The 25962-nt window shown below is 40.8% G+C and overlaps 2 protein-coding genes across 2 annotated transcripts in view; both read right to left on the bottom strand.

Annotated features, from left to right (window-relative positions):
- MBD5 (methyl-CpG binding domain protein 5) overlaps positions 1–25962 on the bottom strand; it is a 322289-nt gene that overhangs the window by 142329 nt on the left and 153998 nt on the right. The window lies entirely within an intron of this gene.
- Positions 1–25962, bottom strand: part of EPC2 (enhancer of polycomb homolog 2) — a 39002-nt gene that overhangs the window by 1901 nt on the left and 11139 nt on the right. The window contains exons 2-13 of the mRNA XM_065751360.1: positions 23472–23631; positions 16367–16512; positions 14278–14484; positions 13435–13583; positions 13050–13182; positions 10881–11072; positions 10435–10524; positions 9336–9481; positions 8890–9233; positions 3333–3469; positions 2183–2342; positions 717–1050 (exon numbers count right to left, since the gene is read on the bottom strand). Of these exons, the coding sequence (XP_065607432.1) occupies positions 717–1050; positions 2183–2342; positions 3333–3469; positions 8890–9233; positions 9336–9481; positions 10435–10524; positions 10881–11072; positions 13050–13182; positions 13435–13583; positions 14278–14484; positions 16367–16512; positions 23472–23631 (2198 nt within the window). The remainder of the gene's footprint in view (positions 1–716; positions 1051–2182; positions 2343–3332; positions 3470–8889; positions 9234–9335; positions 9482–10434; positions 10525–10880; positions 11073–13049; positions 13183–13434; positions 13584–14277; positions 14485–16366; positions 16513–23471; positions 23632–25962) is intronic.

Genomic DNA, 25962 nt, shown 5'->3' with positions numbered 1-25962 from the left:
TTCCATCTCAAAAGCTCTTTTTAACATCTCCAGAAACATCAGGAGATAATCCATACTGGACAAAGTTAATGCCTTTGTTCTGCTTTCTTGGCCTATCAACACATATGCCTTTTTTTTCCCCTCTTTTAAAGCACCATACAATCCAGCAGAGAACTTTAAAACAAAACCCAAATACTCCCATGTTCAGAAAACAGAAGCAACTACAAGCTCCTGCCACTCCTGTGAAACACCTCAGTATTGACTAAATACTGGTAAATGAGAACAAATAGATAGTGTAAGACACATATAGTAAGATGCAGGCTGGCTTCCACGTTCTCTGTTCTGAATACAGAATGTGCATACACACACGAGAATGTATAAAACAGACGTGCCAGCCTGAATCTTACATTAGAGCCACACAAGAAGGGAGAAATGAGAATGGTTAGAATGAGGCCACTTGAACACAATGGAAATTCACCAAAACTAGAGCACACTCCCAAATGGCAGTAGTTATCTGGGTGTTAAACTGCAGAAAGATGATGCTGCATCAGCTCTACTCATTTGTCACAGCCACGCTGACGATGCCAGCAGCTGGATGTTTTTGTGAGGCTGACATTACACCGAGTTCTCTCTTAGATGGGGGAAATGATTCTATTTCAAGCTCTTATGGGCACATCTACAGAGACAGGTAGCCCAAATTTAACTGGAATCTGTGCTCTAACTTGCTCCACACTTACCTTGCTATACTGCTGATGGCACTGCTAGGAGTTACCTTTGGCACTCTGTCCATACTGGCAGCAACTGTGGCAAGTTTTAAGGCTGTTGGCGATGGTGCTGAAGTCCTTGTATTAATATGCACATTGACCGGAGAAACAACACTGACATTGTTGAGGTGCACTGCGTTAGTCAGGCAAGAATTGTTCATGGGAAGTGTCTGAGGGCTGCTTGTGCACAATGCTGGAATTAAGTGGTTTGTGGTGGTGTGGCCAACTGTCCTTACAAGCTGTACAGCTGAAATCCCTGGGCTGGATGATAAAGCCATGTTGGTGGAGTACAACGTTCTAGAGGTTCCTGTTGCAAAGCAAACGTTATTAATTAATAAGTATGCCATTTAGATTTAAAAGCAAAAGACTGGCAACACCAAGGGGTGCTGGGGACCAGCCTCCCTCCAGGCAACAGAACCAGAGGCACAAGACTCCTTCAGGGTTACAGAGCAGTGCTGCCTGCACTTGAATGGTTCAAGTCCCAGCTAAAATCAGACACAGTAACACAAATCTAGTTTTGTATGCATATCTGCAATATTTTTCATCAACTGTAAAGCTATCACGCTGATACATGGCACATACACTACCACGTGCCTGATCCTGTGTGCCTCAAAACATTACACTCAGATCTGATACTTCAGCAAGTTACACAGAGTTGTCTTTTTCTATGCTGGAACAGTTCCAGCGTATTGATTTTACTCAGCTGTGTTGTTCTGGGTTTTTTTTCCCCCCCCTCTATTTATTTCATCATTAACCCAGCCTAGCAGAAGGTCTATAAAACTAATCACATCATTAGCTATTAAAACAAATTACTATAAAAGCCTTTTATTTGTTATGACAGTCAAACTTCAAAGACCATTTCTCCCAGTAACACAGCAACTGCACCAACATGACTGGCACTGCTGCCTCCTGTCAGGGAGGTTCAGAAACAGGGCACTGGGAGTAAGGCAGTGAATGCCAACATCTGAAATTTCACTTGAATATGGGAAGAATCTGAAGTGCCATGAATCTGAAACTTACAGTAACATCAGTTGCTTCTGCTAATTCTTCTGATAAGTATAGCTTTGTCTGAATAAGCAACTGAGATAACAATTGATCAACACAGCAAATTTTTCTACACTCTTCTTAAAGTATGATATTTTTTTAAGCACTTGGTGCCTTTCTTTAATTACACATTCACGCTCTTTGTATTGCTTTGATCAGAAAAGATTGTTAAAAGATAGAGCCTACAAAAGGAAAAGAATGTTCTTCCAAGGATCAAAGAGCATTGGTACATTCACCACCAAACTGACACACATGCCACTGAACAAAAACATGTAAAAGTAAGATTTAAAACCATTAGTAGTAATAAAATATACTGAAACATATGATTTTGGAGAAACAAAATAAGATCAGTTGACATGTTCTTCACTCTGCCACGAGTTTCAAGAAATCCTCACCTGAAGGCTGGACAACACCATTAATATTGTTGTGGCTGGCATTTTGTTCCTTCATTGCCTCACTGCGACCAGGAGCAGGTGCACTAACCACTGCGGATGCAGCAAAGTGGGCACTGGCTGAATCAAGTGTTTTTGACATACAGTCAGAGGTGCTGGAGCCCTGCGGGAATTAAAGTATTATTTTTATTTCTTTATAATTATCCGAGTACAAAGTGAAGAATGACATTTGGATTGCTGCCATGCATAATTACCAGCAAGTAAGTGCATCTTCTATGTGTACTGCAATTCTAAACGTAACCTAAGGCACTGCAATATTAAATATTTCCACATGATAAGTTCGATGAAAAGATGAAGTGTCCAAATGAGTGCTAAGTCCTGTCCAGTTCAGTCAGTTAATGGCAAATGCAGTTCTCAGTGTAACCTATCGTTTTTTTAATGTATTTGAGAAGTCTCCCCTAGGATGATTGCTAAAGTGTAACTTGTCTCCTCTGTCTCTGCATAGAAAGTACACAGTAACCCTAAATCTACAAAATTCCCAGCATTCACAGCACATTCATTCTCAAGGAGTAATTCATACCACAGTGAAATAGCCTACTGAATTCTGGACATACATACATTCTCATAGTCCAGGTGGAGGGGTTGGAAAAACACTACATACAATATTACATAAAGTGGTTTTCCTAAGAAGTCTCTCTGGAGCACTTATACACATACGGCAAGCTAAATTCTGTGGCTACTTGTGTCATTTGACAGAACACTGGCTACTTCTACACAAACACAAGACAAAAACATGAAGTCTCTTTCTCAACTTCTAAAACACAGCCATGATACTCTACTAAAACAACAAAACCAAACCACACACCAAACAAACACACTAGAGGTTTTGGTGTTGAAACTTAAAACACTACCTGATTCAAAAACAAACAAACAAACAAAAAAAAAAACAGAAGAAATATGAAAGGTATTTGCACTAGCTGCAGCATAAATTATCCTCCAAGCACTGGAAGCAAACAGGAAAATCATCTCGACCAAAACCTGCTCTACATTCATTCTAAAACTTTGTGTTTATGGAAGTGCCATATTTAGCTTAGATAAAAATTACAGTAAGCAAAAGGAAGAGAAGAGCATGTGACAATGTCAGGTACAGTACCTGTGCTTTTGGATGTGTCTGTTGTGAGGAATGCTGAGATTGTTGTTTCTGTTGAAGCTGAGCAAGTTGTTGCCTCTGCATCTGAACTAACTGCTGTTGATGTGTCTGAAATTGTTCTTCTGTGATACCCCCTGTTACTACAGAAAAGAAAGGGAAGTCAGTGTTAAACAGGTCTGCACAGAACAGTTACACCTAAGATGCAAGATTGGGCCAGTGCTGGATAACAAGTGGGTGAAAACATACACTGTGCCAGATGCTTGCAAAGATCTTCACACATCACTACATAACAGAGAGGCCAAGCTACATTTGCTCACTGTGTTCTTTTAACATTGATTCCATTCATAACAAAAGGATTCACAGCTTCCACGCCCTCTTTTCTGACACCACAACAACCTAAAGGAAGCCCATGCCTAACACTTGAGAATGCCTGTGTCAACAGTGAAAAGAGAAAGTGCTCTGCAGGTACTAGTGTAAGTGGGTCACATATACACAGCTGGCATCCAGCTCTGCACCAAACCTTACTGAATGGGTATGAAACTTGTATACAGTAACAAAGCTGATCTCCATGTCCCACACAATGTTATACCTCATATTTATGTTGCAAATCCAGTCTGACCTTCTAAGGCTCCAGGCTTTTCCCCCCTGAAGGAAATGCTTAGAACTGACCTGAAAAGAACTTTATCTATTAACCTTTTTTTCCTTAAAAAAAAAAAATAATAATAATAATAAAAAAATAAAATAAAAAAAGCTGAATGACTGTTTTGTTCATTCATGAGAATTTGGTTATTGCAACCCAGCAGTATCATACTTCCAACAAGCATGGGAATGGTAGAGTCAAGAAAAGCAGTTTTCAATATTCATCCTCACATCAAGAGCTGCAAATACGATATAGTCAAAATACCATCAGGTGTTTAATGCTAAACCTGAGTCCTGCGCAGTCAAGGCAACTCCAGAACTAAGTTCTCCCAGGAGCAAGTAAAAAGAGAATTCACTTGTTGAAGACTCCCATCAAATACACTTCAGCATTTTGAACTATATATTTCCAAGAGCAAAGCTGTCATCCACCTCCAACACCTAGATTCTGCAGGAATACCATTCATCTCACCAAGAGACAGTGAGACAACAAGAACACGTAACAGAGCTGTCTTTCAGGGCCTGGCTCTTCTGTTTCCTAGCTGCAGTACTCACCATTGTGCTGAAATTCTGTTTTGAGTAAGAGCTGAAATGCAGACTGACTGTTCAGGAACTACATGGGAGATTACTCCTCTACTGCTTCAACATTAACACAAGTGTCAGCCAGGCTGGGAGGGCACTTCAAATGTTCAGTGAGTTAAGTTACTCACCCTATTAGATTCTTGGGATTTTATCATTATTTCCAACGTATTCTAAAATCAAGCTTACCCCAGTTAGCTGTACTTAGTTCCTCTTGAAGACTCTGCCCTATTACTACAAGCACTTAAAGTTCAGTCAGTTAAACCTGCTAAGTTTCCTCACAACACTCCCCCAAAACGTGTCTTGTTACTAAAGGCAACAGAGCCAAGAACAGCATTAAGGAACATTATGTATGTATGCAACTCTATTTTTAAGTTTTGAGGCACCAAGCTCCGTAATGCCTTCTGTTCTGTTCAAGAACAAGCCAATATCATGCACAGAAATACCTAAAGTGCATTTAGCTATTACCTGTCTGCAGTACAGGGGCATTTATCTTGACTCAAAGTTGTTGAGTCGAACTAACCAGCACCCAGTTCAGAGCTGCCATACACCTTACATGCCCTGTAGCTCCCCTCCCAGTTTGACAGAGAGCAGGAGGACACAGAACACAGCTGCAGGGTACAGGGCTGATCAGGGTAGCAGCATCCTAATTGCTTACTCAGCATTCATATGCCTCGGGTACTGGCCTAGCTGGGAGCTATCAGCAGGGATTTATTCAGTCACACTGAACTCTGCTGCTAACCTTATGAAAAAAAAGCAGACATTCGTTAGCACATTTGCTATCATCATGCCAAATCAAACAACTGAAGGCTCCTAAAGGCAAACCCAACTTCTACAATACTCCAAGGCATGGCTGAGCGCCAGCATTCTATGCTTTCCATAACTGCTTCTGTTGACTAGAATTTTACTTTGAACTGTTAAACATGAGGATTTCTATTTAATCACAGTCTAGTATTGAAATACTACAAAATACTACAAAAAGTCAACGTGATGTCTTTCCTCACCTGGACACCTTTGCTTTAGATTATGTCATCAATGCTCTTAGGAGCTTTAACCAAAGATCATCATTCAGGCTGCCCCACCAGAATGGTACCTCATTAATCTAATTTTTTCTACGTAGTATTTAATCCTCGACAGAATACCTCGAAAAAGTAAACACCTGCTCCATATGCAAAATAACTCAGAATGCCATCATCTCCAGTTGTCTTTTGTATTTAGGGACACAGCAACCAATCCGAGCTGTCTGAGTGGCTCTCGGGCACTGGCAGCTGATACAGAGCACGCTAGCAAAGCACTGAAGATTTTGCCTACAGCCTAATTCTCACTTCAATTCCACAAGCAGGACAAGCTGCAGTCTAGGAATCCAGCCAGCCAAGCACTAGTTTGCCAAAGTAAGCTGCACCACTGACAAGCTCCTCGCAACATCCTTCGTTCACTGCTTATCCTCATCATCAGTTTATCTCATTTATTAAGCAGAATTCTTCCAGAGCTGGCTTTGGCAAAGAGACCACATTCACTTCCCAGGAGTGGCACGTCAGCCTGCTGAAAGTTTACACAACTGATTGAAGTGATAAGATTGCTTCTGGGACCTTGTCTCTGTCATTAGAGCACAAGCAAGAGAAAAACTTAGCTTGGAACAGAGCTGCTTCATTCACAATGATTAGGTATCAAGACAAAACTAGTCATGAGTTTTTAGGTCTTTATTTGTGTTTGCACAATGCCTAGCATTTGGGGAAACATAGGTGGAATAATAGTTTTACTTCTGTATTGATAAAACAATAACGTGGAGGTAATTTTAAATACAAATAACCAAAGCAAGTACCTCCAACTCACTTCTGAACTAAACAAAAAAAACCAAACAACCAAAACAACAAAACCAATCCATCAGTTTAACTACTGTCATTCTCTCCTTGGGAGATTCCTTTATGCTCAAAGGTAAATCTGTCATAAAATTACTTTCAACAACCATCTCCCAACAGCAACGGTTGACCCATCCTTCTAAAATTCTCTCACTACTTACTAAGTAGCAAATGTAAAACAGCAGTGCCTCTTCTTGGCTCAGTTACAGGGTAGACTTTTGCTGCTTTATTGCTCCTGACCCTTCAACAGAATTACAGGATCTGTTTTGTAGTCTGAATCCAGAAAGAAAAAGGTCTTCCTAAACCAAGCATCTGCCTGCACAGTATACTTCAAGAACTGAGTCATCTCTACTTGCATCTAAACACAGCCTTCAGACAGATCATCAGGATTATACCAATAAATTACCACTCCTCTACAAAGTGGCTTAGAGCCATCAGATTTTATGCATGAATTTCTCTACAGTCTCTACCATCACTAGGATATGTTTGTTGGTTATCTGTACCCCCAAGAAGCTCAAATCCCAAAGCACATGAATGCGAGTCCACACTCATGAGCTGTCACTGATTCACCACGTAACATCAACAGTTTATTTCTTTAGTCTTGGTGAACTGGGTATCAGTCAACAAGAGCCAACCCTTCTCCCTTCACGCATACGTAGCTCAAAACCAAAACATAGAGACCCTCCCCACCAACCCCTTCACTGCTCCAATCTTCCTTTGTATGTACAGGTATGGATATTTCACAAATCTCCTTAACCTCTTTCTCTCAGATGCATCAACTTCCACCTCAAAACACTCCCCTGCTTTTCATGTGGACCCCATCCTCAGGAAGAAAAATCTCTCCAGAGCAGCATTTAAAGCCTCAAAAGGTTTGCATCTAACTAATCTTGAGATAATCTATTGATACTTGACACTACCATCAGAAATTCTATGGAAATACTAACTCTGCATGTATCTTCACAAGCAACTGTCCTTTCCTTGGTGTCACCATATTTTCTTCATTCAAACAAATCCTGCAGTATTACTTGCTCTTGTTATACAAAGAACTGTCAGCAAGTTCTTTGCTGCTCCACACCAGTGTACTGTCCACGTTTCACATCTTTAACTTTGACAAACAGTACTCATTTCTGTTGTTCGCATTTGCTTTAACACCACTTTTCTCCTGATTCTTATCAATAACAGAACTGCCCCTTTCTACTACAGATGCAACCCTCCAGCCCCTTACAAAAAGAATTATACAATATATAACCATGGCACATTATGTCTACTCTGTTCATACAGCATAAAAATATTCTTGTGCAAAACCCTTGATGAAAGAGCACAATCTAAAGGTTGCAATGACTATGCAGCAACTGACATTAAAAGAGAAGGGCCCCTTCCACATCCACATGATGCTAATTACAGGATTCAGAATCAGCCTATTGTGTCACCTCATTATCTTGTTTTACAATACCAAGTTCTGAATGCACACAACGCAGTGGGAAAATATTCAACTGCTTGTTGATGCTTGGTAATAGATCTCTTCTGGCACATCTCCAACCACCCAGCATTTCAAAGAATCATATATTCTTGTGCTGGTTTCAAATTTAATATTGTCACTTGTTTTAAGTAAACCACCTGCTTCACAAATTAGTTGCATTTGAGACTGCTAATGTAAACTTCAAGCAATTTTTTGCTTCTGGTAATTTTTATTTCAGATTAAGTGCTTCTATATCCAAATCAGCAACAAAGGGTGTACAAAGATCAGAACAGTGTTGCATACATTGTATATGCCTGTTAAGATTCTCCTGAAGATCCACTTACTATAAATGTAAAACATGAATTGCCATCTTGCTCACCTGGAGCTGTAAGGTCACAAGACCAAATGGTAAAAGATAGCTGCATTAAGTGTGAGAGCTAGACATCAACCTTAAGGGAGAAGGAAGTCCTCTATCACTCTTCCTCTATGGCTTCTGATATACCTTGTCTGCTCGTTATCAGAAAATCATCATTATAAAATTTTTGATGCTAGAAGGTGTCAACTCAAAATGCTGTTTTGTGTCTTCTTCATGCCTGCTCAGTAAGCTTACTAACTCACTACTGGTTTACAGAGGTGGTTTAGCAAGATTTAAAGAACTCCAAAAATATCTCCCCGTCTCCACTGTTTTCCACCCACCATGCTCCCCTCAATAAAACAGTGCTTCCCCCTTTACATTCATTAAAGGCATTAGGCTGATAAATTACATGTTAAGCAATCCTGACACAGAAACAGAATCCCTCCTCCACATCTTTCTTGTTTAAGTCCGGAACTTTATCAAGATCCTGTCTAAATTGCAATTAAAGGAGGATGAAGAGAACTTAAGAAAACCCCTAAGAAATACAAAATAGTCGCCTTTTATCAACGGACTTAGTTACACATCATTAGTTACAGTGGTATCAGTCCAGTCCTAAGAAAAAAAGCACCAGAACTTATTTTAACTTATACACGAAATCAAATCCTTGCCTACCTGATATGCCATTCTTGCTGGTGTTCAATAAAGCTACAGATGCTGCAGAAACTCTTTTATTATTCACAGTCTGCCCTGGTTTCCTTGAGGTACATTCTTCACTATCGCTGTCCTGTAGATTTAGTAGCCTTGGCTGAAAACACTGCAGTCGACATGATCTGATATTGCTTAGTATTTCAGGAAGGGACAGTCTGTTTTCACAACGTTTATTGGAAGCATTGGTCCGTGAAAAATTAGAAGAAAAGTCTAAAGTCTGGGAAGAGCTTGAAAAACTATTCAGCATTTCCGGGTCAATCTGTCTCAAGACAGGATCATGATCTGTGGATATTCGGTCCATTATAACCCTGATTTAAAAAGATAGGGAAAAAAAAAAGAAATTAATCATCTCTTTCCAGATACTTTTATACTTTGAAGGGAAATAAAGAGTAAAAAAAAATGCAACGTACCTTCCACCCCTGCCAACTCGTCTTCTTGCAAATCCTATACACCTTCTTGGAATTGTAAGGGTTGTAAGGCAATGCCTGAACCTCAGTTTGTCCAATTCTGCCAATTCTGAATTTTCGTATGAAGAATTAGTTTGGTCCAAACGAGGCTGTAAAGAATAAAGGAAAGCCAACTTAACACATTCTTGAAAAAACAGACTTGTCTGTGGCGTTCTCTAAGTGACCACAACTGCAAGACACCTGCATGGCAGGAACGGAAGCAGATGCCAGCACACATCTGTGTTATGCAAAGAACTTCCAGCACAACTTGTGGGACATGTCCACGCTCTCACCTGAGCACTTAAGGAGACTGCTCCGGCTTCTGAAGCAGACAACCCAGCAACTAAGTTACTCCCCCACTGAGTTGTAGGCAGCCTTTAAAGACTACGCAGTTACAAAGTTTATCTTGCCATGCAACTTCACTCCTCACACCAGGAGCAAGCAAAGTAAAACCAGACCCCACATGTTGCACTGCTTCTGTTGGTCCTCCACAGACAACAGCTCCCCTTCCTACTGAGTAGGAGTTTGTAGAAGTTTCACTATCAGTGGATCTGAGAAGATGGCAGAACATTTACTCACACTTTCCCCTCTGCTCACTGTTGTAATTGCAATGTAACATTCTTCTGACATACCTACAGCTTGCAATAACTCTAAATGAAAGATTTAACCACACAAGAAATTCTGTACAGGTTGAGCCCCTTTGCTTTTCCAACCAACTCCACTCAGTGCCCAGGTCAAGAGTGCTAGGACAAGTAGCATCCCATGAGCTCTATGAGCGGAACAAATGAACCATTAGGAACACTGAACAGAGTGCATGGAGGGGGTGGAGTCCTCCCTTTGAAACAGTGGCTGAATTGGGCTGCTAGCAGTGCTCTGTATTACCTTAGGAAGTCAGAGGAACAGTATAAGGAGAAATATTCTCATGAAAAGCTGTAAGATTTTCCATGGAGTCACCAAATCATTATGGTTTTCAGAATGAAAGTGGGAATAAAAGAACTATTAACATTATGCCAATGAAAACAAAAATACCCAACACACTAAATGCAATAGCAGAGAGCCTTACAGCATAATACTGGCATCCTGCTCTTCTCCTGAAAGCACAAGGTCCATCAGGATCATTTTCCTCCTCTGCTTCTGATACCGGTGAGGGTACCTAAGCCAGAAAGTAAAATCATTCTTCCAACTGCCATACATGTATAATACAGACCCTAAAAATATACAATTAATATATAGTAACCAAATGACAACTACAGTAAAAATGTATTTTTATACAAGTTTGCATTTAATATATTTTATAAGTATCCGTTTATATAATACAAAGTTCTCCAAAACACAGTTTGGAAGGCAAAGGAAACAAACTCAAATAGCTTCTGCAAATGTCTTGCATGCAGATCAACTGTCCAACACAGTCATTCTCCACTGTAGGCTGTACTGTACGCATGCCTGAAAGCTGAGTTCTCCACATTCAGTGAAGAAAAGAAGGGCAAAAAAGTCATAACAGACTATTACCTGCGGGAACTCATCTTCATCTGAGCTGTGGAAGTCATACTGCTTGATATCACTCTTGTTGATAACAGGCAAGGGCTCAGCAGAGGGCTGCTGAGGAGTCACCACACACTCCATTTTCGGTTTCTTCAGATACTTCTTCTTCTGACGTACAACATCTGATATCTCCTCCTTTAGAGATGAATGATGAGGATGCTGTTGGTGAAAAACAAAGTTTCAGCAAATAAAATCATGTCATTAATCTTGCTTCTTCACCCCACGCCTCAGAAAGTCATGACTGCTCATCTTCCAGAGCCTCTCTCCACATGCTGCACCTGTGGACAATTTCAGACACAATGCAACATCTATTCAAAACATCTGCAAACCTCAAAACTTGACCCCCCATTGTCTTTACAGAAGTTTATTAGTAAACTGAAAGCTTTCCATTCTACGTGACTACATTAAGAGGTTCCTTTCTTTTCATCACCCTCAGGATACTGTAATTGGAAAGCCTATTCCAATTACATCCTGAGGGCTCTGTTTTCTAAGCCAAGAAGTTACGGTTTTCTTAATTGCTCAAATCTGTTCACAAGAAACATTCCATGTTTTCCATTTCTCACATGGCTTGTGGTTCTTCTAAGATATAATGCTACTAGCTCTTGCAATGTTTTTATTTAGTTTTTAAGATTTTGCTAACATAAATCTTCAGCAAGCAAGTAAGCAACTGCAGCAACATTAAACTGTCATCTGAACACATGTTTTACAACTTCAAAACTGCCCAATTAAAGATTACTTTCCCTTCCAAAATTTCAATTAATGAGTAAAAGCCAGAGAAGCTTTTTTTAAAAAAAAAAAAGTTTAATTTTTCCCCAAATTACCACTTGTCAGTAGCTGTCTGACTCAAACTAACTCCAGTAATGGAGTTCAGCTTCATAAACTGGAGATGAGAAACAGCAGGCACAGCGATTCCCAGCAGAGAAGCGAGGGAAGGGATCTGTACCACATCCACTCACCACTGGGTGTCGCAGGTGCTAAATACAAACTTCAAAAGGGCTTCAATTCCGCAGCTTTAAAGATGAGCATTTTATAGCACATCTTACACCAGATTATTTCTCAAAAAAAAAAAAAAGCCAACAACAACAAAAAGCCCTCATCTTAATTCAGCGCTGTATAATCACCTGAAGTTAATAGCCATCAAGTCACAAAAACAAGCAAAAACAAAGAAACTCACAGATCATATGGTCTCATAAAGCAATTAAGAAACCACTCAGAAACTAGTGGTTTCCTACAGATATCTCACAGTGTACACCTTTGTTGGGGTACTTCCTGTACATCCCTTCATTTTGTGTGCTTATGATTTGTATTCCCTGCCTATTAAACAACAAAGCTCTCTACTTACTGCAAACAAAGAAAGCTTAAAAAACCCAAGCACCTACATCATTAAAAAATACATATCCCCAAATAATCTCCTACATTTGTATAAGCAAGATATCACCAGTGGTTGCCTTTTTCCTACAAAATAATTGTTTTGCAATGATAACAAAGAGAGCTGTTCCAAAAATAAATAAGTAACAACAGTCAAACCTCTGCAGTAAAGCTCTTCTGCTACATCCAGCAAGAGTATGGCACAGATAACTACCTAAGTGAGAAGCGTGCACATCTCAGTACTGACAGGCTACTACCACCATTACAAATTCCAGTCAGAGCTTTTAAAACATGAGTACATTCCAACTTTTTTCAGCTGTCAAGAAGGTGTAGCAGTTACATTCTTCTGTCTGGAAGTGTTACTGGTCAAAGACACTAACAATTCGGAATAGCTCCTAGAATCTGCCAGCATTCTTGCTGTATATCAAACTAACTTCATACTGAGGGCAAACCAGTACTCTTGGACAACACTACCACAAAAATACAGTGTTCTAATCTCTTGTCAAAGAGAAAAAAAGTAATTCACTGCTTTGCCATCTCAGAGCTGTCCTTTGGCACACTTACAGCATTCATGTTCACATCACCTTACAATGAAAGGGACAGAACTGGGGGAAGAAAAATGAAGGCTATCACAAAGCTGTTGTTCGGTGGATGATGGCCAAGTGTTTTAGAACTTAATCAGAAAGAAGTTGATGGGTTTGCTTTGTTTAACCATTAATCTGCACCTACAGGGTACAGGTAACAGGAAACTTTAAGCAAGAGGATTACCTTAATTTTACATTCTTGAACTTTGTGATGATTTCCATTATGAAGAGTGGATGGAGTTGTGCTCATCTCTTTTTCAGGTCTGTTAAGCTTCACTTCATTGAGAATTTCACCTCCATAGTCACCCAAATGGTACCTCAAAAAAAAAAAATTAAAATATCACAGTGCGTTTCCACTGGGAAACATCAGAGCAACAAGGAACAGGCAAAGAGGCTGCATAAAAACCTGACTTAGATTGTGAAGTCTACATAAGCAATATATGCCTTCAGCCACGCGTGTGTGCAGAAGATGAGCATTCATACAGCAGTAAATCACAGGAGCTGTTTCCAAATCTATTTAATGAGGAGTAAAATCTCATAGCTCTAAGTGACATAATTTGCAAGCTTACCTTTTCTCTACAACTTCCAACGTTAAATGCAATAACTCGCGTTTTGTCTTCTCTCTTCTCTTAATCATCTCCAGAATTGTTATGGCTCTGCTAAACTCTCTTCTTAATTTCAACATCTTCTCATAAGACGCTTCATCATTCTTTCGATTCTATTGAAAGATTAAGCAAATTTTACATCAAAACCAAAACCCACTGGGCTTAACTAGCACCAGTTCAGCAACAGAAAGAAGTTGCATCATGCTGCTCAAAGTGAGAGCCAATGAGATCAGAAGAAACTTCTCATAAGTGGGGCTAGGCAGCACAAAACTCAAATAAAATCTTTTAAGTTGAAAAGGAACTCTTCAGTGACTTTCCCCTGACTCTCAGATTGCAACCCAGCCCAGGGGCAGCTTGTCAGAAGAAGGTATTCACTTTGTGTCTAAAGGTTTTTTTAACCTTGCCTCTGCACGCAATAAGGTTGTGTGCATTTACATACAGGTTTGTAATTATTCAGCATTTTAATTCATCAGACCTCCAGTTAACGCTACAAATACAAAACCTGAATTGTTTACTGAATGGTAAACAGAAGAGAGTTTTCCCTTCTCACCAAAGCAATATACAAGCCTATAAATTACCCTCTGACTTGCAGCTTCCCATAAAATGGACTAATTGTGAATACACACAGAAAACTGATGCTACCAACTGACCATATCATTTAACAGATTTGAAAAGGAGGTGGGCTCTCCCATGTTACACACAAACAATTGTATCAATAACTGCAGATAGCACTGGACTGATTCTGCCACCTGTCAGAAAGGAATCACAGTGGTTCCTAGCCATGTAGGATTGAAACTGGCAAGTTACCTTTCTTGTCTGCATCTTTTCAGTCCTCCTCCGAAAGGCAACATAAGGGTCGTTGTTGGTGGAGCCATCCCTCTTCTCCTGTTTGATCTGGGGGATGAGAGATGGCCCTCTGCAATTCTTACGCTTTCTAACCCAGTAGTCATATACAGCTTTAATAAGGTAGTCATCCTCATTTAGCAGCAACTTAGCTTCCTGAAGTGTAACGAGCTGAAAGACAAAATGTGAAAGGCACAGATGAGATGGGGTAAAGCAAGAAGAAAGTCACTGCACGTTCAAGCACTTTGTGCACTTTCCAAATAAACTTGATCCTTTTCTAGCACAAAGGAGAAAAGAGCATTCATCAAAATCCAAATACTTAAGCCACCAGTTGATTGTCCTAACTTAAACAAACAGTTCCTGACTTTTCTGGATCAGACTGATCAGCTCTTTGCACAAGTCTACAACTTATCTGCTCACAAAATACTAAAACACTGTTGATACAGTTACAAGCACAGGGCTTAAATGACTTACTAGCCTACAGATCATGATTTGATAATCACTGACTTTTATTCTTTCCCCTAAATAAAGGAGAAAATTCTTACTGGCGAGACATTATTAACATCTCATTGCTTGCAGTTTGATGTTGTGTTTTTTCACAGAAGTCAAAATATGTTCTGAAGCAAATTACTACCACATTTTTCATCCCAAAAATGTTTACTTTGTGACAGAAAGGGACTATGACCTTCCATATTTATGACAGCCCAGGGACACATAGACATTCATTTCCTACACTTCAGAAAAAGAAATTACTCATTTGAGAAAAATAAGGATATCCTAAGTCTAACCACTGCTTCTACAGAAGCTGTAGTTGCAGCCAGAATAAAACAAAACCCTTGCAATCTATAGCAGAAAGAGATTAAAAACAGAAGTGGACCTGCTTATGGAGGAGGGTGAGAGAAAAAGAGATTCCTAATCCCCTGTACTTACAACAACACGCAGTGTTACAGCAATCCTGCATCTCGCCTAATGAGAATAGACACCAGCATGGTTAATCAAACCAGTCTTCCAGTTTTTGAGTTTAACTCAAGCAACCAATAATGAAGCCAGCATACAGAGAAAGCATGAAAAGTGTAAGCAACTGCTTTAACTGAAAGCCAGAACAGAGGTACCAACAGCGAAGTTCTAAAAGATCCAAATGCCACACACTCAAGCATCATTTAAGGTACTCAATTTTTTCTTCACATACCATCTTCTTCACATAGTAGCATCTCTTTCCTTAATCCTTTCTGAGCTCACCAAAAGATGCAGAGAACACAGGATCTTGCCTCATACAATATAACACTGAACTACATGAGGTTAAGCAGCTGTGGCAGAGCTACAGATCCTGCAGTGGACATTTCACTCCCACATAATGCCCATCTTGCTGAGAAATAACTTGTTTCAAGCTTACCTGTCAGAACCTGGTCCTTCTGATGTAGTTTTTGAGCCATGTTTTGGCTTTAAAGACCGATCTCCAGGCAGTGGTCTCCTGGAACACCTCAAAAACTTAACTACTAAAATACTAGCACCCATTTGATAAAATAACTGGCAGTACATGCATGCTCCTAGAGCATAGCTTCCTTCCTTACAACACTGCAGTTTATATCACAAGGGTCCAACCTTAACAAAGCTTTGTTTCACTGTCCATGCTTCTAACCTTCAAACTGAAGTCAGCGCCCACTGTGCCAAGGAAAACAAAGATCTGAACTCTCTTACATTCAGATCTGTACACCTACCAACCACTGGCAGCTTCTTCCATGCCAATACAGGTAAAGGTAGACGCTTTCAGTTGTCCCATTCAAATACATCACGGACAGTAATTAGAATTTAAAACCAACTGCTCCTACTGCCACCACACAAGCACACACCCACCCACACTCCCTCCCTCCACCTATTTTCCTGCTACCAATACCACCAAGTGACAGCAGTGCAATTTCTGTGCGCCCACAGTCACAAGCATACTTCTCCAGTTTAGCAGCAAATAAATAAAACTGAAAAATGAATGAGAACAACTCAGCCAGAAAACTCATAGATGAGAATACTTTAGCCATTTCTTAACATAGCAAAATACCTGACTAGAACTGGCTTTTTCAAGTCTGTCAATCATTATTTCAAACTGCAGCGGCTTGATTTCCATCTTCCGATTTAGTCTGTTCAATAGGGTTTCATCCTCAGAGTCCATATCATAATCTGGCTGTTCATTGTCCAGATTAAAGGCTGAAACAAAAACACACAGGCATAAAACAAGTGAATACAGAAGCATGCATCCAACAGTCAGAAATAAAAAAAATCTGCTCATTCTATTATCTCCACAGCGACACTTTTTCTGCTAGAAGTGTGCCCACATAAAAGTACTAAAATGGTATTTAGTCTTTCTATAAATCAACAAAGACTTCCTTTCTTTTAATGTAGCTTGAAGGGGAGGCAGAAAATAAAGCTTGACTTACAAGAACTACCATAGGAGCATGCAAAATTTAAAGTCTCTTTGCAAAATAAATGAAAAAATGCTTCTTAGTGCTGCTACAATACAGCTCCTCTACAGTAAGATGCTTAACAATTAAGATAATTTCTAGTCAGCTCTCATACTTACAGAAAAGTACTGAAGTTTCAATACAATTTGTTGCCCATTTTTAACTAATTTATCTAAACCACATTACTAAAATATTTAATAAGGTAAACTTGTTTAAAATACAAAACTGTGTAAAATCATAGAATGGCTTGGGTTGAAAGGAACCTCAAAAGATCACCTAGTGGGAAGGGCTGCCAACCACTAGATCCGACTGCTCAGGAGCCCATCCATCCTGGCACTGAGTGCCTCCATGGATGGGGCACCCACAGTTTCTCTGGGCACTCTGTGCCAGTGCCTCACCACCCTCTGACTGAAGAATCTTTTTTTCTAACATCTAACTTAAACCTCCCCTCTTTCAGTTTAAATCCATTCTCCCTTGTCCTATTGCTATCTACCTTTGTATAGAAAGTCGGTCCTCCTCCTGTCTGTAAGCTCCTTTCAAGTACTGGAAGGTCACAATGAGGTCTTCTCACAGCCTTTTCTTCTCCAAGCTAAACAAGTCCAGCTCCCTCCACTTTGAAACACAGGAGAGGTGTTCCAGCTCTCTGATCATCTTCGTGGTCCTCCTCTGGAGCCACTGCAACAGCTCTGTACCTTTCCTGTGCTGGGGGCCCCCCATGCTTGGCCACAGCACTCCAGAAGGGGCCTCACAAGGGCAGAGTAGAGGGGGACAATCCCTGCTCCCACTCCACTGCAACCACTCTGTTGATTCGTACGTATTGTTGATTGATGTGTATTCGTATCTAGGAATGCCCCAACACAAGTGCAACACTCTGCACTTAGCCCTGTTGAACCTCACTAGGTTCTCACAGGCCCACGTTTCAAACCCATCGAGGTCTCTCTGGATGGCATCCCTTCCCTTCTATCGTACCGACCACACCACTCAGCGTGGTGTCATCAGCAAATGGCTGAGGGTACACTCAACAGCACAGTCCAAATCACTGATAAAGGTGTTGAAGAGCACAGCACCCAAGATGGACCCCTGTGGGACACCGCTCGTTACCCGTCTCCATCAGGATGGAGAGCCACTGACAACAACCCTCTGGCTACAGCTATCCAGCCCATTGCTTACCCACTGAACAGCCCACGCTTCAAATCCATCTCTTCAATTTAGAGATAAGGATGTGGAAAGCCTTTGACACGGTCCCATACCGTAAGTCCATGCAAACCACACGAGTTGCCCTTCCTTGGTCCACTGATGCAGTCACTCCAGCACAGGTCACCAGACTGCTTGGGCATGAGCTGCCCTTGGTGAATGCTAGACCAATCCAAGTGGGAGGTCAGGTATTACTTTTTCACCAAAACCAACTTAATCCTAGATGCAGAACGCGAATCTTTGTGTTCTCCAAACAGTACATTCCTGACTTACATCAAGGCTCATATCTTTATTACAGATCACCCTATTCATTCTCTCTATTCATTAAGCAATGTTTCTGGTCCTATGAAAAGCAGAAGGGAATTATCATTTCAATACCACAGCAGAAAATTTCACAGAGAATATAAGAATTATTGTTGTGCAGGATTTTCTCATTAGGTGCAGTTAAAGTTCCATATCAAAACTCTGACGGGTGAAATACTAACTACAAAAATCCAAACAATTCAACCAACAAATTACTGTATTAACAGCAGTGAAGGCTTAGGGACATATATTCTATGTGCATTAGGCAAGAAATCAAAGCCCCATCTCATCTCTTTCTTTTTAAGTCACGGCTATATCTGAGCAGCAGCTTTAAGGAGCTCTGCACCCAAGGTTCCTAGAGCATTTTGAGGTGATGCAGGAAACAGCAGAACCATGAGAGTAATGCTAAAAATGGCTTTTAGAGCATTCTGTTTCACACAGGATGGACAGTTGACTACTATGCAATAAGTAATGCATCCCTTCCACATATCAGACCAGCCTAAGAGTGCTCCTTCTGTATTCCCATGCAGCTTTAACCACTACCAGCATGCAAAACAATCTATCTGGCCTTGCATGAGAGCTGCAGAGAGGCACTCACACTCAGATACAACAAGTAGGAAGCACCAGGCAGCAATCCCTTAATGAACTACTACCTCCCTTCAACACGCCAATTCTGAGAACATCACTTAATCAGAAGGTTTCTTTCTCTGGTTCAACAAATACTTTAAACACACTCTAAAAATACATCCCAAGAAAAAAAAAAACCCACTACTGTAGTACAGCTAAGTTTTAATTGAATTATTAGTAGTATTAATTCAATGAAGATTGAATGGAGACACATTCCACTCTTATTGGGACCCACAGTATCTCTTCTAAACAAAAATAACAATCAGCAGCTGTACACCAGACTGACACTCGTACAAGTTTGTGTTGCTTGGATCCTGCTGCTTCAGTGATGCCTGCAGAAAGTTAAGTTTTGAGATAAAAACTAAGCCAGAGTATTATTTAAAATACATATCTAAACAGGGTGACCTGTCCCATAGGAGCCATGAATGTCCCAATCATTTGGCAGGCACATCCAGCTCACTCCAGAGGGGCCCTGGAGAGATCGAATAGCTTTCTGCTAAGGGAGTGAGCTGAACCCATTTGCAGATGTATCCAGCAAGCACAAGAAACAGCTGGAGGCACATGGGGCAAGCAGTGGAAAAGGAAGGAAATTAGAACCTCCTCCTTTTGCTGTTACATTGGCTCATCAGCTATACAACCACTGGCAAAATAATAAGTCGAATCCATCTAACTTCAAAAATAATTTGCTGATAAAATCTCAGCACTCGTTTTTGAGACTTGATGGATAAAAAAAACAGAGTGCTGAAAAGCAGGAAATAATAATCATTCAAAACAAAAATAAAAAGCTTTACACCATAATCTCCACAAAAATATTTTGACATAATCAAAATGACAAGACACAGAAGATAAAAGGTATCCAGTATGTACTTGTCAGGAACACTGAATAGATCTAGTCACATTTTGCTCCACAAAAGCATATGGGTATCATCAGAGCAGCAGCAGCCTGTGCCACACACACTGCCTTTCATACATTCTAGCAATGCACTCCTTCATCTGGCAGTGCTTTGCACACTGTTTGTCACGACCTGTGCTTACCAACACAGCTCACTTGAAATGAAAGGAAGGTTACACAGAGGCCGCAGGTTAACGACGCTGAGGCAATGGAAATAACATCTGCATTCCAATGGAAATGCATGATTATCACTCTTCAGCTGCTGCACACAATCACAAAGAGTTAATCAACCCCAAGCTGGCTCATCACAGCTCTGGGACACTCTCAGAAGCACCTTCTCTCCCTTAAGTTTGTCCATCACTGCTCTTTCAACCACACTTAGTGACATCCTTACACCTCATTTTTGCTTTTTCCAAGGACAGAGCATGCTGCATTGGTTCCAGGAAAAGACAGTTTCCATTCTGGAGCTGCCCTCCAGTAAGGCAGCTGGCTGGCCTCAATACACAGGTGGTCTGAATTACCCAATGTGACCATTAATCACTCTGCATTTCTGCCCCTGCCATAGCAACAGATGTAGCTGCTCATTCATGCCTACAGAAATTAGTGGAGAACTAGCCAGCCCCACAGCAAGCACAGTGCTTCAGATGCCCTGCTAGTGGCCAGCATTTTAGAGCCAACCAATGCAACAGTCCACAGTTGCAAGCCAGCTCTCTACATCCATTTTTCCTAGCAGTTCTCAGGAGATTCCTGCAGCTGAAAAATGAATGTCTATTTCCTACTCCATAGCATCTATACTTCCCCACGCCGCCTGTTTCTACGGTGCACTGAAGAAAAGGGCCTCCACGATCCTATCACTAAGCCTCACCTCAAATAAACATTCAGAACTTGTTGGCTTGCTAATTGCTGTTGCAAAACCACCATCCTAGTTTACACCCTTTGCCACTGCAACCACTCCTGATGACAGGGATTGGCTTTTGTTTACTTGAGCTCCTCTACGTACTACGTTCATAATAAACTATGGAAATGCAATTTGTTTAAATTACATAAAACAGGGTTTAGTGTAGCTAAATTATCTAATTTAGTTTACTTAACAAAATTAAGGCTGTGGTTCAGCAGTCATTACGCTGACCTAGGTGTGAGTTACAACTAAACCAAATGCTTCCACCAGCTTTCCCTCCCCAGCAGCCATGAGTTCCTCCACATTCCTTGTACCAACCCCAGCAACCACACGCTGAGCCGAGCCAGAGAAATGAGAAACCCACAAGTCCACCTAACCAAAGCAAACCAAAGATAAGCTTCCTGCCAGATCTGCTCCTGGGCTTCCCCCAGAGCACAGCCGCTATGAGGAGGATGCTGCATCAAAAACAGAGGAGCAGCACTGACACTGCTGGCAGCGACTACATCTGTGCTGACCAAATGCAAATGAAGAACTACATCATGGTAATTACAGCCAAAGTAGTTAACAAAGCAGCAAACCACCACCTCAATGGCAGGTCTGTAACATTGGAATGAAACAGAGCTTCCAGCACACCCCACCTGCACCAGCACACCTCTGCAGGTGGGTACCATGCAAATACCCACTTCACACACCAGGCTGCAGCCCCTGAAATGTGGAATGTGTAATTAATTAAAAAAAAAAAAGTAACTCTAAACTATGAGAAATACACACACTTCACTACCTTTTTTTTTTTTAATTATTTTTATTTAAACAGAGTAACCAGACTTCATCTCATACAACATAATGAAGAGTATTCAAAACTGCATTTGAAAACATTTGGCTCCATTACCTATAATAATGCATTAGATGGTTATCGTTACTCTTTTTACAAAATTATTTTAAAACATAACTCACATGCAATAGTATCAGCTGTGGGACCTCCTCTGTTTTTTGTGGGTTTTCTGGTGGTGAATATTTCTTGTGTATTTCTGTGTGTCTCACTACAAAACAAGCTTTCCTCTTATTTGCACCACTTGCTCAAACTAAAGAATTATTCTAGTAAAGATTAACAAACTCATCTATAAGATGAGCTGCAAAATTACTTAAGGTTGTTCATAATTTCTTCATGATAACTGCAAATATGGAATGTAATACACAGCCTCTTGTCATCTGATGGTTTATAAAGCAAGTATCAATGCTCTCCCTGCTTTCAGTGTTGGAACAATTGCTAAGCAGTGACTGTAAGCATAAAGCAGCTTTGTATCACACAGACTAGGTGGGAAAATTATCTGATAGTTACTTTCAGCTCTAACACCTGCTATTAGGTACCCAGAAACACCAAGTCTTAACAAGACAGAGTACACTCTGACATGATATATTTAACGCTTCTAATCCTGTTTGTTAACAGCATTAACAGTGTTTGTGGCAACATCCAAAGAAAAGCAACTTTATTTCAGTTTAGCCAAACTGCCTGGCTTGCAAGTTTGTTTCTTCTATTAAAAAAAATTAAAAAGAATACTTCATTTCCTTTAACTGACGTTACCTATAACACAATATGTTTAAGATTCTCTGTATTTCCAAAAGCCTTTCACTTTGTAAACACTTGAGAAAAACAGGGGACTTTATCACACTAGTAAGAAATCACCTAAGGATCTTCAACAGACATCTACGTTTTAGTTGAAGCATCTTTGCCTGATTTCAAGCTCAGCTGCATCTACGAGAACAACAGAAGGCAGACAAGCATAACACAACGCTGTCTCTGCTCAAATCTCCTGACAGACCAACAGCCTCTTCTCAGAGGCAACTAAAAATGTGATAACAGTTTACCAACACTTCCCAGCATCACATCTGCACCAAACTCAACAAGCAAGACGAATGTACTTCCTTTTCAAGATGTTCTAGCACACCTCTGTCAATAGTCTTTTTAATGTAACTAAGAAACAAAAGCATGAATTGGTGATAAAAGAAGTTCTCCCTGCAGAAACTCAGCACTGAACTTGTGCTTCAGTGTACAGAGCAACAAACCACCATGGTAAGTGAATCTGAGGGTTTGCTACCAGAGATTAACTCCAAGGGAAGTCCAAGCCACAAAACAACCCCCTGGAATGACATGCTGCAAAGGACAGACATGACTGCCTGCCAAGAACAACTAAGCTACTGAAACATAAATACTTGTCAAATGAACATCCAGAGACAACTATGATTAATTAATTAGGACTTGAGATCTTTTGAGACCCAGCTCCCAACAGAAAGAGCTGTAGCAAAATAAGAGGAAAAAAAACAAAAAGCACACCCGGCAGTGGAAAAGTCACACATACACTATAACAAATAGCCTGAATGTCCTCACTTGCCTAAATGAAACTCAACTTTCCAGAACTTTGTTGCAACCAGTAGAAGTAGGGCTGATTTCCTTACAAAACCTCCTCTATTTCGTCTCCGTTTACATTGAACTCCTGAATTAAAGGGTTCTGAATCAATGTTTGCACTGACAGAAGATGAGGCTTGCCAGTTCCCACACATGAACATACAAATCAGTACAGAGTCCATAAACAAATACAGTAGGAAAAACCTCGTCTTTATCCTTAAATTCTCCCAGAAATTTACAAGATAAACTGGAATTCACATATACAGACCCCCCCCCCCCGGATTTCTGAGTTCTCTCTGCTTCTGAATACGGTAGCAATATCACCCCTGTTTGAAGATTACTTTAATTGAATCAAAGGAAAAACAAACCCAACATTCATTAACTTACGCTGAATGTGAATGAACTGCTTTGGTTGCTTAAATTCTCCTTTATACAAACGATTGTAATAGTTCACATTGCTTTCTGCTTCAGGAACTGGGATAACCATGCTCTCTTTCTTTTCTCTGAAAACTTGTTGTGCTGAGATAGCCCGTTGCAAGTGATGTTCCTGCAAGACAGAAAGTTAAGAGTTTATTTATAGAAGTACTTTAAAGACGGTCATCCTATTCTCCTACTGTTTCCCCAGGTTTGCACACAAATCCCAGATAAAAGAGGTAGGCTTCACTGTAATTTAGAGGATAGGATAGCAAGATGTTTGCTTCCAGGTTAGTGACAGATGTGGGGTTCCTACCAGAACTTAGAGCTCCAGTGAATGTAACTATGAGCAGAAAACTGCTCAGACAACAGCACATACCTTCTGCCAGACTGCAAAAAGTCACTTCAGCTACACAAAACAACTGTGGTAGGAAGTGAGAGCTGGTATAAACCAAACACATTAAAAGCTACTGATGAGAAATTCATGTAAGACCAGTTAACACATATATTAAGTCCTTTAAAGTGTTATTATAAACAGTTTCAATTAAAAGAATGGCAAATTTCCTCATTCCTGTTTCCCAGCAGCCCCTACCAGCTCGTTTCCTTAGAAGTTCAGACAGTTAAGTGACAGTGTCCTCACACTGTAACACTTAAAAGCGTGGAGTCCCTAAAGAGGTACCACTTCATTTCACTCTCACAGGACAGGACCACAGAATCCTTTCAAGTGAAATGCAGACCACAGTAAACATGTTTATCTACAAATCTTCCACACCTATGATGTTATTAGTTAGCTCAGTGAAACCCACCGACCCCTGGGAGCTGGGCTAACCTGTGCCTCATGGCCCAGAGGCTGACAGCAGGACAGAGCTCACATAAACCACTACAAAAACCTGGAATGGCTAAGCTGGCACACACTGCTTCCTCTTCATCTGATAAAGACATACAGCAGCAGCCTTCAGCAGGATGAGTTCTTAAATCCCTGCAACCCCTCGCTCAGGGAAAGCTAAGTTCCGAGTCATCCTTCCATGCTGGCAGAACACTGAACAAGCTGCAGCCTCATAGCTTAGTTACTGTTCTCCCAGGGAGCAAGGAGCCCATAAGTTTCCTCCTCCACTCACCCAGTCCTCGTGCACAGCAGTGCTCTCACCTCCAGCTCCCAAAGTTTGAGAGGAGGAAAGACGACACAGCAGAAAATCAACTTGGAGATCCACTCTAAAGCTCAGCTCTCACTGACCTACACAATCCTGCTGTGCCTGCTGCAGGGGTTTCAGGTTATCCTCCAGTCATTCCCATGCAGCCAGCAGCTAGGAGCATAATAAAGCCTTCGGTGCTCTCTTTTTGGTTCCCTGGGGGTACCCTCCCCACTAGCAGCTCCAGGGACCACCCTGCCCCACATATGGGGCACCTCCCAGGAGGGCAACCTATGCCTCAGCAACAAGAGTGCAGGTTCTGCATCACATCTGGGAAATCTTTTCGAGAACAGGACTTCTTCCTCTTTAATTCAGCACAACATCATTTACAAAAAGAGCAGTGAACCAAAGCCCATCCTTAAAAAAAGTCAATGATTTTTTTTTTTTTAATGAATTATGCTCTCTTAAAATATTAAGACATAGCAGAAATGAAAATAATGCAATTTCTGTGCAACTAGAATATAACAAATCAGTGACTGGAAGAGCAGCTTTGGGAATCTCCCGAAGCTGATGAAGCAATGTTAAATCAAACCATCAGGCTCCTAAGCGAATGCTACTGGAACTAAGACCAGAGCGTGATCACATATCAGGTGTGACGTGCTGCAGTTAAAACACGCTGAATAAATCTGTCATCCCACCATGAAACTGTCTCAGACAGCTCCACAGTGCTGAGCAGGTAGTTCAGCTGAAATACAATCTGTTTCATCACTGAGCTGTTTTCCGTGGGCATCTCTGGAGTTGCCTGTAACCACACGGCTCAGCGCCGGCAGGAAGGGCGAGCTGAGGTTGTCTGTGCAACTGCTGCCTCCAGTAATGAACGAGTAGATGAGTAAATAAGGATTAACTTGCACGGAAAGCAGTGGAGGAGGGCACACAGCAACAAAACTGAGGCTCTGCGTGTTGCTCCATGGCCCACTGAACAGCACAGATGAGTAATTCCATTCTCAGTTTCCGTAGCACTGCGGGTAGGTGTGCAGGGAGTTCCCAAGGAAAGGCTGGAAATAGGTGTCAGCATTCACTTCACTATACAATGTTTGAAGCATGACACAGCCTTCAAACAAAGAGCTCTGGAAGCACTACTGTCACTCAATCAGCAGAGCTTCCAAAGAAACAGGTAGAATACACTGCTTCTGCAATTAGAAAAGAAATAATTCTTCCTACTGAACGTGAAGTTAAGGAAAATATAGATTCCAGCTCCTGAAACTGTTCTGTTGAAACATATTCTGAAGAGCTATAAATAAATTAGGCTAATTAAATGGCTTGACTCAACCCGA

Source organism: Cyrtonyx montezumae, unplaced genomic scaffold (genome assembly GCF_038088225.1).
Source record: "Cyrtonyx montezumae isolate F1298 unplaced genomic scaffold, pur_monq_1.0 scaffold_7, whole genome shotgun sequence".
NCBI lineage: Eukaryota > Metazoa > Chordata > Aves > Galliformes > Odontophoridae > Cyrtonyx > Cyrtonyx montezumae.
Note: the sequence above shows the minus strand (reverse complement) of the source record. Positions and strands in the feature narration are given on the sequence as shown.